The following is a 15078-nucleotide window of genomic DNA, read 5'->3' on the forward strand; positions in this document are numbered from 1 at the left end:
CTAATGCTACAGTATACAGAGGGTATAATGCTACAGTGCCAAATGTGCAGCTGGCATCTCCTCAGCGGAAGCAGTGTGGCTGTGCCGCGTGGCGACGTCAGGTTCTCCTGAGGGTCACTTCCACTGGGTAATGGTCACTGATGGCTTCAGCCTACAGAGGCAGGGAAGAAGTGGGGAGAACACAGGGTCAGAGAGGGTGAGCAGTTCGAAAGCCTTGCTGCTCCTGGCCTAAATCACCTCCACCCACGTCTAGTGTGGAAAACAGTAGCAATGTCAGGAATCACTGAAGTCAGCTCTTATTTGGCCTGAAGCTGACTTAAACTGCATGAAGGAAGGACACGTACCAGCTGGCTGGAGAGACCGTAGGCTGCTTGGAAGTCAAAGGGAGCAGCTGAGTTGGGGACAACAGCGTCCTGCAGCAGCGCTCCAGCAATCACAATCCTGTAGGACGTCAAAGGACACGGTTCCCTCACCACCCTGTACCACATAGTCTTTGGTAATGGTCTGCTGGCCCCAGGCTCCAACCTTGCTCCACACAGGAGCACTAAGAGAAGGCCCTGCAGGAACCAGCCTGTAGGGGTGCCCAGATAGGACCCCGTCCCCTGGCACTAAGGAGCCCATGAGAGCCGAAGTTTCTGCCTCTTTTGAGAGGGGTGAGTGAGTGAAGGGTTGATTAGCCATTGACTCGAGGCTGCTTACCTGTCGTAAGCACAGTGTGTGGATGTCGCTGTGGTGTCGGCACTGTCAGGAATCAGCCACTGGAAGATGGTGCTTGTCCGAAGGCGGATGGAAGACCACTGGGAGGAAGTGACGTAGCTGCAGCCAGCATTGAAATCTCCCATCAACATGACGTCCTGCCAGGAGATATGCCTGTTGGTCCAGGGACAAATGGGGCCAGTCGAGCCCATTGTCCTAGGGCGGTCTCACCTCCAGGCCCCACTTCTGCCGGACGTCCAGGTAAACATCGTAGAGGGCGTCGATCTCAGTCACGGCATCTGTCGGGGCTGCGTGCAAGGGCACGATCGCAAAGTCTCTGACCTCTGAGGAGACAGCAGGCACTCTAAGGACATGGTGTGCAGAGACCAGCCTGGATCGGGGCTGGTCCGAGGAGATAGAGATGACGCATGTGTGACAGCCCCCCTCAGGATGGACATACTCCTTGGAATTAAATGTAAATTCAGAGCACTGAGAGCTGAGGGCATTCCCTGACGGAATGGATGCGCAAGGTGTGGGTGGGGGCTACCCTTGCCACAGGTGTCTAGAGCCATAGATGTGACTCCATCTTGGCCTGGGCAGGGCTGAAAGTGGAGCACAGCAGCACTCACCAGTGTATGGGGAGAAGAACCTGACAATGGTTGGCTCTCGGCTGAAGGTGTCATTTCCACAGGGCTCACAGCCATCATCATAGTAATAGGTGTCCAGAACAGACACCTGGTCAGGCCTGAAGAAAGACCAGGAGGTGAGTTCGGGGCTGAGAGGCACCTGAGAGTAGCCGTCCACCCAGACTGAACCTCATCCTGCACCCTGTGATACACACTGCTGCTCCTGCTCTGTAAGGGCCCCTGGGCTCCCCAGAGCACCCTCAGCTGCTGCAGCCAGACTTGGGGTCTGTGTCTCCGTCTCCATGCTTGTATGCTCGGGCTTTGATCGTGGGGGCCTTACCTGTACAGGAAAAGGTACTGTTCCTTGTAGCTGTTGCGGCCCAGTGGCTTACTGACCACATAGCGATAGGTGTCAGGTGCATCCCTGGATAAAGGAAACCAGAGAGGGAACCTCGTAGTACCCAGTAGCAAACTCCATCCATGGGGCCCCGGGGAGTGAGGCTGTCCCCTGTAACTAGTTGCCACATGCACAGACTCCAGGCCCCAGCACTGTCACCCACCGATTGAGTTCATCCAGTAGCTTCCCAACAGCCACGAGGTGGGTGTCTCTGACCTCTTGGACAACGGTGATGTCATAGCGGCGCAGGATCTGGGAGTAGGGTCACAACAACTGAGCAAGCAGCCCAGGGCATCAGACCCTGTCCCTATTGGAATCTGAGAGCCGTTGCTGCAGCTGCCGCTCTTACTCATGGGCAGTGTTGACAGTGGCCTGACAGCCCTGACTCCACCCAGGTACTGGGAAGGCCTGAGGCTTACTGACTTCTGTGGTCCCAAGAGATGGCTGACACCTTCCCTCGGGGTCTGTCTGTTCTCAGGCATAGGCCACCCCAAACTTACTTTCACAATGTAGCTAACGAGGGTGTCATTGGACATCTTAGTCTCCCCAAAAGTCCGGATGTTGAAAGCTGCAATTTTCAGAGTCACAGCCAGCTGCAGCAGGCTGGCCATGGTGAACAGTATCGCCATCAGCCCTGTGCACCTCATCCTGTGAGATTGGGGGTGTCAGGACAAAGAAGCAGTGACCCCACCACCCTCATCCTAGATCCACCAGTGGGACCAGTCCTTCCCCTGCACTCACCTGAAAGCCAGTTCTGGGTGCAGTGGCAATCTGAGATGACTTGGATCACTGGGGATCACCAGCCAGAACAGAACTGCTCTGTTGGTAGGATGTGTCCCCGAGTCTACTCTGATGAGCAAGGGACCCCTCACAGGGAGCCCACCTGACTCTCACGGAGAGGCCTGTAGGATGTGAGAATGCTGCCCAAACCTGATACTAATTTCTCCTTTTGCTTTTAAAGGAAAATTCTTATACAGAATGTATAGAGGAAAAAAACAAAAAGCAGTGTGGAATTGCAGAGCTGCTAGCTCTCCAGGTCACTGCCCAGGCAATGCCAACCTGCTCTGCCTTGCCAGTTTTATAGGTTCAGGCAGTTATGACCTCCCCAGGGCACGTGTGTACCCTTCACCTGAGAGCAGAGAACAATGGGGCTGCCTGTGTGGCTGTCCCTCTGGGGCCCTAGACAGGCTGATTGCACATGCTCACTTCAGCAGGCGCAGTGCCTCCTCACTGCTGTAAAAACACAGCTGATACCATGTTTGTGCATGATTATAAAACATCTAGCAGTGTCCTTTGCCCACGCCGTCCTCACCCCTGGGGATGGGCAGTGGGCGTAGCTCATCTGTTTGTGTGTGCTCTAGGGGCCTTAATGTCACCTTGTAGGCAGTGGCTAAACTCTAGATGCTGTGGCATGTTGCACATGGATTCCCAGGACAGCTACTCTGCTCTGTGGCTTCAGTTGTGGAGATGCTAGAGGCTCTGGATGGGAAATGCAAGGCTGAGTGGTGGGAATTCTTCCTGGGGGAACAAAAAGCTCTGGGGGACCCCAAGTGCCTACATCACATGACCGCATAGCTCAGGGCTAGGTCTTGCCTTCATTTTTTTATCAATCCTTGACAGTACCTTTGTGTTTGTCCCCTAGGAGTCTGTAACAAGCTACCACAATCCATGAAAGCTCCGTAGCCATAGGTTCAAAACCCAGGTGTCTGAAGCCATTCGTACCCCTCTCTAGGGAAGATTCTTGTCCCTCCAACCTCCTTTGTGATCATATTGGCTTCTTTTGGGCCATTATCCCTCTATCTGAGTGGAGCTGCATTTCCTGTCCTCTAGGATGAGGCCAGGACCGTGCACACTCTCTCACCTTACTCTGTGCTCCTTCCCGTAAACTGCAAGTATGTGTGTGTTCATGTGGATGACAGGGTGTCTTCCTCCGCCTCTCCCCGCCTTGGTTTCTGGGTCAGGGTTTCCCACAGAATCTAGAGCTCACCAAATTGGCTAGAGCAGCAAGCCCCCAGAATCCCCCTGCCTCTGCCTCCTAGTACTGGCATTACAAGCACATGCCATGCTAGTCTTACATGAGTGCTGCAGATCTGGCTTCATGGTGAGCACTTTAACAACAGAGCCATCTTCCCAGCTCCCACAAGGCTCTCTTTTTGCCAAGTGTTAAGATGTGGGCATCTTTTGGGGTTGCATCACTTATCCCCCCATTAGATGCTCTGTGCAGCTCTCCAAAGACAGCACTACCATGTTACAGCAACTGAACCTCCCTTCGGAAGGAAGAGCTTGTATACCCAGGGAGAAGTGGTGCATGTTAGAGCAGGCAGCTACAGGAGGTTGGATATACCAGAAGCAGGACAGCCTAGAGGTCAGGAGTCAGCAAAGTACAGCAGGCCTGGCAGCTGGCCAAGGCACCTGGCATGCAGGGCTAGGACTTGACAAGAGTACAAAGGTAAAGACGCCTCCAGGAGGCCAGTGTCTCAGTGGCACCGGTGCATATCTCCTGTGCTTCGGTGCATATCTCCTGTGCTTGTGCCTGCACAAGTCTCGGATCACATCACTCACCTGCCAGAAACCCCATCACAGTTCTGTTGTTGAAACAAGGTGTCAGGATGTGTATGCAGCCAAGGATTATCTTCATCTTGTGATCCTCCTGCCTCCACCTTGCACATTCTAGAATTCTTCGTTGAGTTTACAGGTGTGTGCTGGTTATGAGGCACTGGGTAGCAAACTCTGGTCCAGCCCCATTCAAGTCTTTTCAAAAATAGGAGTGGCAGCTGTGACACCTGCTGGGTCAACACCTCTCATTTCTCTACCTCGTCACACATCTGAGGGACTGATGGTGGGAGCGGGAGCAGACCAGCGTGCACTGTGGCTGGGGCAGGCAGATGGACACAAAAGCACCAATAATACCTGGGGCGAGCGCCCTGCCCTCTTGTTTCTCAGCATGTGTAGCTAAGGGTACTGGCCAGCCCGTTCCCCACTCCCTGCTCCCAGGAGCTCTCAGGCGTGCCTACCCTCCTTCCAGCCAGCAAAAGGCGCAGGCCTTAGGCAGCATCTGGGTCCTGGGCACCAATTGCACACGGTGGCCCCTACAACAGGGCTCCCTGAGAGCCACTCAGCTTGGGATAAGGGCTTCTCTGCCTGCTCTGTGGTTGGAGGGTCAGTGGACGCAGTACTAGTTTCAGTAGTTGACCCCTCTCAGAAGGAAAGAAGCCTCTGGGATGTTACACAGCCTCACTTACCATTCTCTTCTGTGTTCTTCTGTGTCAACTTCTGTGGCCTCAAAACTCAGCGTGCACAAGAAAGGTCATTTTCTGTCGTGTATGTCTTTGTCCCTGGGGCTGGACTAGGACAAAAAGGGGGAAGTGGAAAGCCCACTAGATAAACAGGGTATGTGATGCTCTCTGCCATGCCCAGCATCAACAGGAGGACCAGGGGCACACTCCATCCATGCCATAGCCCACTTTGGACATGCAGGAATAGGCCCCATGGAAGGTAGAAGCAGCTGAACACTTCTGGAATTTTCAGTCACATCAACACGGAAGTGTATGCTGACAGCCAGTGGCCATGAGGAAAGCTGGCCACTTTCTCAGATCAGGTGAGCTTTTTTAAGGTCAGCTATGATGATTTACAATATTCTCTTTTTAAATTACTCTTGTCACAGATAGTGGGGAAACAGCAAATAACAATGGTTTATTGAAGTATGAGCCAAGTCAAAGGATACGGGAAAAATCCTCTTAAGCACTGTGACCAGAAACCAGTGGCCCCAGTGGGGCAGGCTGGGTAGGGCTTTGTGCCACCACCAGTGCCACGCCACCCTCTCCACAGAGAAGGGACACAGAGTAACTGCAGTGAGTGGCGAAACCCCCATTTCTGTACACGGTGTTCTGTGGGTGTCAGACAACAGGCTGACTACCGAGTTCCTTCCCTGTGGTGGTCTGCAGGCCTCGGTTGCAGCAGTCCCTGAGAAAGCATTACCATGGGAATCGATGCAGACTGAGATGAGGATGGTGAGGACGGTGGAGTCCAAGTCTCCAGCAGGCGGATATGGCCCAGGGACAGCTATGGTTACAAAGAAGTTTTTCTTCAAATTTCATATATGGGCCAGTGAGATGGCTTGGTGGCTAAAGGTACTCGCTGCTAGCCTGAATTTAATCTGAAGGATCCACCTGGTGGAGAGAAACATCCCCTGTAAATTGTCCTTTGAGCTTTACATGCATGCTTTGGCACATCCATGAACACATGCACACAATGAATGAATGTAACAACTTCAAAAAAAAAAATGTATGTGTTAGCTAGGTGTGGTGACGTACCTTTAATCCCAGCACTCAGAATGTACAAGTAGGCAGATCTCTATGAGTTTGAGGCCAGCCTGGTCTACATAGTTCCAGGACATCCAGAGCTACAGAGTGAGACCCTGTGTTGAAACAAACAAACAAAACAATAAATATTCACGTGGGCTAACTTTTCCAAAAGTTTACTGTAAATTGTGAGGCCGTATGCACTGCTTGGGTTTGCATACCTAATAAAATATATCTCTCAGTGATGTTCTGTGACCTCCGGTCCTGGGGTATTACTACTGAACCTTCGCTAAATTGTCTGCACTGAGAAGCCTGGGAAGCATTGACCTAAGGAGCTGGACACGGCCAATTAGGGAGCAGACAGCCTACCTTCCACAATACTCCGTTACTTCTGCATTGCATCATTCACAAAAGCTTCAACATCTCACAGAGACACTCGGGTCTACATTATTCTAAGAACTTGCCATGCATTAAGCATTTTACTTGTATTTAAAGCCATGCGTTTGTACTGACAGATCAGCAACGGGAGAGTGGACACTTGCCACACCAACCTGACAAAAAGTTCAATTTCTGGAACCCACACAAAGGCTTGGAAAATAACTGACTCTCAAAAGTTGTGCACACATACACACTATGATAAGGGGGGTGGGGCAGATATCAGCAACCTGTGTGAATGACAGGAAGCCAACTTTTCTCCAAAACAACAAAGTCCAAGATTCAGCAGCTGACCCTACCATTATCATAAAAATGTCACTGCTGAGAACCATTATCTACAGGGAAAAGCTCCCCACAGATAAGAAGGGAGACTTTGAACACAAGTTCTACAGTCCCCAGTAAGGGCCTACAGTCAGGGGCTACTGGCCTCACATGAGACAGCCAGCGTCCTGTGCTTCCTTATTAAGGAGTACAGTGGCGTGCAGGAATGAATTGTGCCAAGCAACTTTAGATCTGATCAGACTTCTACAGGTGCACCTGTTTCCATCAGGGACATGGCGTGGTCTGTAGATGCGTGGACTGCATTTGTAACTACCCTGGGATGCAGGAAGCCCAGGGACACATGATGGACACCTGGGCCTGTATTTAGTGCCAGCCTACAGCAACTAGCAGAGACACGTTAGCACCACTGTGAAGACACACAGCTTAACCAAATGGGGACACAGGATCACTAACATTTCATCAGGGAGGAATGAGAGCATATACTAAAAAGAAACTGGAAACGCATAGATAACTAGTGTTGAAGTTTATTTAGATCCTGTAAAACAGTGATCTTTTCATCTTATAAATGGTTAACAAACCAATCATTTGAGACAAGTGCCAAACCTGGAAATGCAGGCATATAATCCCAGCCACTCAGGAGGTTGAGCTGTACTGTGAGTTCAGTGCCGGCCTGAGTAACTTACTGAGACTATGTCTCAAAGTAGAAAGTTTCAAAAAAAAAAAAAAATAGCTCCGTGGTAGAGTTCTTGCCCAGCGTGTTCAAGGTTGTAGGTGCCCCCAACACAAACAAAAGAGGCAATGCAGTGGTTCAAGCCCTTCTCGTATTCAGATTTAAGAGAATGGGGAACTAATGAGTAACGGACAAGCATATGGCTTCCAGGTTTGGTTGATGGCACTGGGGTTACACAACCCTGAGCTACAGTGTGGCAGGATGAGGTTGGCAGGGTATGCCGGGGTCTGGGGCATAGGTGCATGCCTTGATTTTTATGGTCTAAATGTATTGACGTTTCCCATGACTGATTTTTAATTTTTATAAATAAAAACCCCAGGGGCCCTGAGTCTGTGTTCCTGGGACATGGTCACCCATATTTCATTCAAAATAAACTATTTTTCCTTAAACCATGAAAAACATTGAGTCATACAAACAGATGAAGTGTGATATCCAAAAATAGACTTGAAAATGAAAACTCAAAAGTATTTAACCCTGAGATTTGCATCTCAGGGAGCTCCTTGGATGGGGGAAATGGAATCCTGCGCATGCAAACAGTGAGCAGATGTGTCTGAGTCTAGGGTGGAAGTTGGAGAACAGGACTAGTTGGCAAGCTGATGTGGACCACGGGGACAGGGGTTTCTTAATCAGTTGCTGTCAGGCCCAGACTCAGCTCTTGGGGCATCCCTGAGGCAGGGACCTCATCTCAGGCCTCACTGGGCTAGGATGCCATCCCCCACCTCTGCTGGGCATACTAATCTCCCACTCATATTGGACCCTAGGTGGCACTCCTGCCTTCCCTGTCCATCAGTCATGGTGGACCTACCCATCATGAGAGGCCATCACAGGTCCCTGCTCCTCTTCAGCGTCTCCAGATGTGCTCAGACTCTCTGCTTCACCCTTAGTACAGTCACGACACTAACTCCATTACCAATGCCCCTGGCCTCCTTGCTCATCAGGACTCAGTCCACAGGCTCCCAGAACACCTCATAAATTTGTAATCAGATCTTTGATCACATTATTCTACTTAAAAAAATCTGTTGTCAAGTGTTCATTGTCCTTCCCATGAAATCTAATGCTTACCATGACCTATGAGGCTCTAGCTCAAAGCATTCCATTCTACCTTGAGAGTTGGGTCCTTTCTTGTATTCCAGTTTTGGTTTACATGTGATCTACCCCAGAGAAACTCTCTCTGGCATCCCTGCCCCCAACACAGCCCACTTTGATTTTCTCAGGGTCCATGTCGCATATTTATTTTAAGGTGCTCAGTGGTGTTCACTCTTGTTTCTAGCCAGCTTCTTGGTAGCACCAGCTTCGTGAGGCAGAGACTGTGTCTTCTGTCTTCAGAAGTTTCTGGTGTCCTCAGCCCATCACAAAGCTATGGGATGGCTGAGCTTCAGCTCACCCACTCTGCTCCTTCCAGAGCTACCTCCTCCTGACATGCATCCTTTGCCTCAGGATCCTCCAGAGGAACCCAGGAGAGAGCCATGGGGCACTCAAAGAGCACCCACTGCTTGGGTGGCACTGGACAGAAGTTTCCAGAGTCAATGTGCACGGAACCCATAACATCCTGGGGACAAAAGCAGTGGCCATGTCTTTGCATGGCATTGCTTTGTTTCCGGAGCAGGCCCTAGGCAGTCCTCAGCTCAGCAAGCTGCCCTTGGCCCAGGACCCAATCTGGGCTCACCAGCCCTACTCACCGGGAAGATGCCACTAGCCCAGAGTGGAAAATTACTCAGAACAGCAGCGCCTGGGTTGCCCAGCCCGCAGCTGCTGCACAGTCATGCTTGGCCAGTCATGCCGAGCCCGGCATACCAGTGAACTGTTGTTCAGCTGCACGGCATGTGAGCCCAGCGCACTCCCGGCAGACCCTGCTGAGGCCGACCCCACATTCCCCCGCCCTCGCTGCCATCTCTCTGCGCTCGCTTTTAGGGAACATGTAAATGGAAAGACAGCTGTAGAAAAACGGTGCGGAAGTCGGTCCCTTGTAGTCTAAGCTCACGGGCAAGAAGAGAGCTTATGCTCCCAAAGACACATGACACGAGGCACAGTGGTCTGGTGCTAATGTTACATTTGTACCATTCCTTGTGGAAGGAGGTGTGTCGCTGGGGGTGGGCTCTGACCTCTCTCTCTGCCTCTGGGTCAGGATGTGGCTCTCAGCTCCTGTTTCAGTGCCTGCAGCCACGCTCCCGCCACGATGAGAATGGACTCGGTCTCTGAAACTGTAAGCAAGCCTCCACTTAAATGCTCTTTTGTAATAATTGCCTTGGTCATGGCGTCTCTTCGAAGCAATAGGACAATGACCAGGACAGAAGGTAAGGTCCACAGAGCTAGGACACGGTAGTACACCTGGAACACCACAGCACACCAAGAACCTAGGGTGCAGGGACAGTCAGAAGACTCTGACATGTGCAGTGGCAAAAAGGCAGAGAGCTGTAGGGCAGCAGCTTCTGGGAAGGAGCCACATGCCCATCGCCACAGAGAGGAGGCTTCCTACACCTAAACTTGAGTCTCGTGCTGGCCAGCAACCCTGAGGCCAAGGACTGTGCCGACAGTGTCTCCTTTGCATAATAACTGCCAAAGGTCTAGCCACAGACCCCCAGCCTGCACGAGACCGCCTTGCATCCAGCTCAGCCACAGACCCCCAGCCTGCACGAGACCGCCTTGCATCCAGCTCCACTCTTTCCTGGGAGGGGCAGCTGGTGTCAGACTCCCCTGCCCTGGCACTAGCCTTGTGGCTGTGCTGGTCTCCACTTTTGTTTTTTTCCTCTTAAAGACAAGGTTTCCTTATATGTACTCCTGGATGGCCTGAATTTTGCTATGTAGACGAGGTTGGCCTTGATCTCACAAAGATCCACCTGCTCTGTCTCCCCAAAATTGAGATTAACAGCTGCTCTCTACTCTGTGCAACAGCAGTGAGGCTAGGGAGCCCGGCCCAGGCAGCCCTGTTCCCGGCACGGGAAGACCATGGCTCCTCAGATCTCTCGAGCGCCTCTCCCACGCCTCTTGCCCATGAGCTGTAGGGTCTCTCCTCTTAATTGATCTTTCCTGTGGGGTGAGGACCTGCACACGCTGTGGGAGATTCGGCATTTCCCAAGAAAAACCTCAGTGACGGCCTCCAGGACGCTCACCTCCCAAGGCTCGCAACAGAAAACTGTCCCTCCTCCCTACCATCACTGGGGTGGTCTGAGTAGACACAAACATAGCCCAAGGCCATGCTCCAGCCACAGGTCTGGGTTCTGCTATTGGGGCAAGTGGAGTTGACACACACAGTCCTGCCTCGGAGGGGCAGGCACCCTGGGAGGGAGAGGGAGAGGCAGCTGCCTGGTGTTAACCTCTAGATGGAGGTGCAGAACTCTGGGAACAGCTCTCCTACCTTCTCCCCCTAAGGCATGTCCACTCACCTTGCAAGGGCGACGTTCTGGCCTTTTCACTTTGTGGCTTGTATGGAGGCACAGCTGCCCATCAGGAGTTAGCCACCACTGCTCTACAGACTTCCTGATAGTCCCTTTGCATGGTGGCTGGTTATGGAAGAAAATGTAGTGTTAGCAGGGTCAGTCATCTTAACCAACAGGCTACCTATTTTTCATATTATCACAGTCCTGAAACACTGGCTCGTTTGTTCTGTTTGCATTCAGAAAAGAGCCTGCATTAACTAGACAGCGGAAGCTTAAACAATGCAGCAGTTTCAACAGAGCAGGGCAGAGCTCAGTGAAGGAGAAATGAGCAAATGTGAGCCTATGACTATACCAGCTCTCTCTGGAAGGAGGTTCCAGACAGCAGTGTGGCGATCGGGGCACTCCAGTTAACAAGGTAAAGTGTTAGACAGAAGGCCGAGGCATAGATTAGCTCTCCAGCGTCAAGATACACAGAGGGCTTCCTTGGCCTCCAGCTGGGATTTACTCATGCCTGTGAAAATACATGAGAGTGAGGAAAACATCAAACAAGGCTCATAAGACACTTTAAAAAAGATTTATTTCTTTATTATGTATACATGTGTGCCTGATTGCCAGAAGAGGGCACCAGATCTCATTATAGATGGTTGTGAACCACCGTGAGGTTGCTGAGACTTGAACTCAGGGCCTCTAAAAGAGCAGACAGTCCTCTTAACTTCTGAGCCATCTCTCCAGCACCATAAAACACTTTTAAAAAAAAAATCACTAAAAGCTGACCCAGAAGTGAGAGTTAGAGCAGCAGACAAAGGCATAAACCAACTACTGTAGCTCCACGTAGTCAAGAAGGTAGAAGAGCAAAAGGAAGAGACACGAAGTCAGAGAAAAAATAAAACCTGAAATGGTTTAAAAAAAAAAAAAAGACACGGGAGCTGGGGAGGTGGCTCATGCGTTAAGAGCACTAGCCGCTCTTGCCAAGAACCAGGGTTCAATTCCCAGCACCACAGTGTGACTCATAGACACCTACAACTCCTTTTCCAGGAGATCTGATGTTCTCTTCTGACCTCCACAGGAACCATGTATGCATGTGGTGATCAAACATACATGCAGGCAAAACTTTCATACAATAAAAATAAATAAAGATATAAAAAGGTATGCCAGGTGGGATTAACAGCAGATAAGTGGGAACGTAAGAGGTTGGTGGCCTGAAGACACAGCAACATGAACTGCTCGAATGAGCACAGACAGAAAGTGTCCGTCTCTATCGAGCAGCCTCGTGTGCATAGTTGACAGTCTCACACAAATGAAACTAAAGACATCCAAAGAAACAGCAGAAAACTTTATCAGACACAGTGAAAACTATGACCTCACAGGCCGAGGTCACTAAAAGTCAGGCAGATAAGCCTCCACAGCGCTGCTCTGCTCTAGTCCTTACCACTTAGGCACCTCTGCACCAGAGCCAAAGGGGAGAACAACGTGCACACGCCAAAACACAGGTACTCCCGACGGGGCAGAGGCCAGGCAGGCTGAGAAGCTGTGCCTGAGGAGGCCACAGGGAGGGCGGGAGGAGCAGGAGAGGCAGGGGGGCAGGTAGTCACAGCTGCTGGGCTGCAGGCTGCTATGTAGCTTCTCTCTCAGTGGATCTGTGTCTTCCATCACGACGTATTTGCTGAGACGCCCCTGAGAGGCCCATCTTGCCCAAAGCAGAACCAGTTACATATATAATAAATCTCTCTTCTGTTGTATTATTATTAATACAGTGTTCTGCCTGCATGTGTGTTGTGAGCCACATGTGGTTGCTGGGAATTGAACTCAGGACCTTTGGAAGAACAGCCAGTGCTCTTAACCTCTGAGCCATCTCTCCAGCCCTTTCTTCTACTGTCTTCATGTAAGAATCAATTCTACAGACAACATTATACTCAATGGGGAAAGATTTCAAATATCTCTTCTAAAATTATTAACAAAACAGGCTATTTGCTCTCTCCACTCGTATTCAGCACAGCAGCTGAATTCTTTTTTTATTAATTTAATTAATTTATTCTCTCATATTTTACATCCTGTCCACAGTTTCCCTTCTCTCCTCTCCTTCCAGCCCCTCCCTCCCACCTCCCCTTTCCCCCAGATCCATTCTTTCTTTTCAGAAAGGATCAGACCTCCCAGGGACATCAACCAAACAGCATAACAAGCTACAATAAGACTAGACACAAACCCTCCTATCAAAGCTGGATGAGGCAACCCAGTAGGAGGAAAAGGATCCCAAGCATAGGCCATAGAGTCAGACTCCCACTCTTTGGAGTCCCACAAGAACACCAAGCTATACAACGTAACATATATGCAGGGGACCTAGTGTGGACCCACGCAGGCTCCGTGATTGCTGCTTCAGTCTCTGTGAGCGCTGATGCGCCCTGCTCAGTTGATTCCGTGGGCTGTGGGTGTTCTTGCGGTGCCCTTGACCCCTCTGGCTCCTACAGCCCTTTGCCCCCCCCCCCCATAGGCTTGGGATTCTCCAAGCTCCACCTGATATTTGGCTGTGGGTCTCTGCTCCTATCAGTTGCTGATGAAGTCTCCATTATACTAGGCTCCAGTCTACGAGTGTAGCAGGATGTCCGAGGAATCCTTTCACTGACCTGTTTTGTTCTGGTTTTGGTTTTGCCAGTTGTGTTTGTTTTTCTCCTAGGACTCTAGCCTACCTAGCCTCTGGTTCCTAGCCATCCAGGCAGTGTCAGCCATGGGCTCCCTCTCGTGGCGTGGGCCTCAAGTTCAAGAAGTCATTTACTGGCATTCCCACAAGTTCTGTACCAGCTCTACCCCAGCACATCTTGCAAGGAAGACAAATTGTAGGTGGAAGGTTTTGTGGCTGGGTTGGTGACCCAGTTCCTTCACAAGAAGTCTTGGCTATTTGCAGAAGATGGTTGATTCAGAATTCTTAGCCAGAGCAACAAAGCAAGAGTAATAAAAATAGGAAAACACAACACAACACAAAACACAAACAAAAAACGCATTGCGTCTACTAGCAGAAGATGATACACTCTTAAAGGATCCTAAAAACTCCTCTAGGAAATACTTAGATCTGTAAACCTTTTCAGTAAAGTAGCAGGATACAACACTAGCATAAAACAACTAGTAACTTTTCTTTATACCAATAACAAACACACTGAGAAAGACATCAAGAAAAGAGTTGGTGGTAATAGTGCTCACCTTTAAACTCAGCACTCAGAGACAGAGGTAGGCAGATCAGATCTCTGCGAGTTCGAGGCCAGCCTAGTCTACAAAGCAAATTCTAGGACAGCCAGGGCTCTTACACAGAGAGACACTGTCTCAAAATAATAATAATAATAATTAATAATAATAATAATAATAATAATAATAATAATCCCATTCACAATAGCCTCAAAAATAAAATGCCTAGGAACAAATAGACTAAATAAACCAAGGAGGTGGTAAATCTATATAATGAAATATTTCAAACACTAAAGAAATAGAAGACCTTCCATATTCATGGATCACAGAACCAGTGCTGTAAAAATGGTTGTGTTCCTGAAAGTGATCTACAGAGTCAATGCTCACCTTTGAAATTCTAATGATATTCTTCACAGAAATAGGAAAAGCAATCTTGAATTCATACAGAAGCAAAGAAGATCCTGAACAGCCAGTGCAACCTTGAGCAGAAAGATGAGGTATCACACTGACTGATTGATTTCAAGTTATTCTACAGCCACAGTAAACACACCACACACACACACACACACACACACACACACACACACACACCCCACACCACTTGCACAGGCATCCACTGAGACAAAATATCCTTAAATAAGCCATGCCGTCTGATTTCTACTGAAGAGCTGGAAGCTACTGCTGGAGAAAAGACAGCCTCTTCTGTAAATGGTGCTGGGGTTTACTTGTAGAAGAATGGAACTAGTTTCCTGTCTCTCATCACGTACAAAAATTAGCTCAAGTCAGGCATGGTGGTACATACCTTACATCCCAGCACTCAGGAGACAGAGGCAGGTGGATTTCTGAGTTCAAGGCCAGCTAAGGCTAATAGTGAGACTGCCTCAAAAAACGGAAACAAATCAGATTAAAATGATCCAAGACCGAAACATGGATACTGTTAGAGAAAAACAGGAGGAGGAAGAAGGAAGAAGAAAAGAAGAAGAAGAAGAGAAGAAGAAGAAGAAGAAGAAGAAGAAGAAGAAGAAGAAGAAGAAGAAGAAGAAGAAGAAGAAGAAGAAGA

The 15078-nt window shown here is 49.7% G+C and overlaps 1 protein-coding gene across 1 annotated transcript; it reads right to left on the bottom strand.

Moving 5' to 3' along the window:
* Positions 1-64: 64 nt before the first annotated feature.
* On the bottom strand, positions 65-2888 carry Dnase1 (deoxyribonuclease 1). The gene is made up of 9 exons (XM_055604436.1): positions 2461-2888; positions 2220-2367; positions 1883-1971; positions 1663-1746; positions 1326-1441; positions 928-1040; positions 700-854; positions 345-441; positions 65-151 (listed from the first exon to the last, which is right to left on the bottom strand). Exons 2-9 carry the CDS (start codon positions 2364-2366, stop codon positions 98-100), a joined length of 855 nt encoding a protein of 284 aa, XP_055460411.1. The 5' UTR covers position 2367; positions 2461-2888; the 3' UTR covers positions 65-97.
* Positions 2889-15078: the final 12190 nt, after the last annotated feature.

This window comes from Psammomys obesus, unplaced genomic scaffold (assembly GCF_907164565.1).
Source record: "Psammomys obesus unplaced genomic scaffold, mPsaObe1.curated_primary_1811, whole genome shotgun sequence".
In the NCBI taxonomy this organism is placed as follows: Eukaryota; Metazoa; Chordata; class Mammalia; order Rodentia; family Muridae; genus Psammomys; species Psammomys obesus.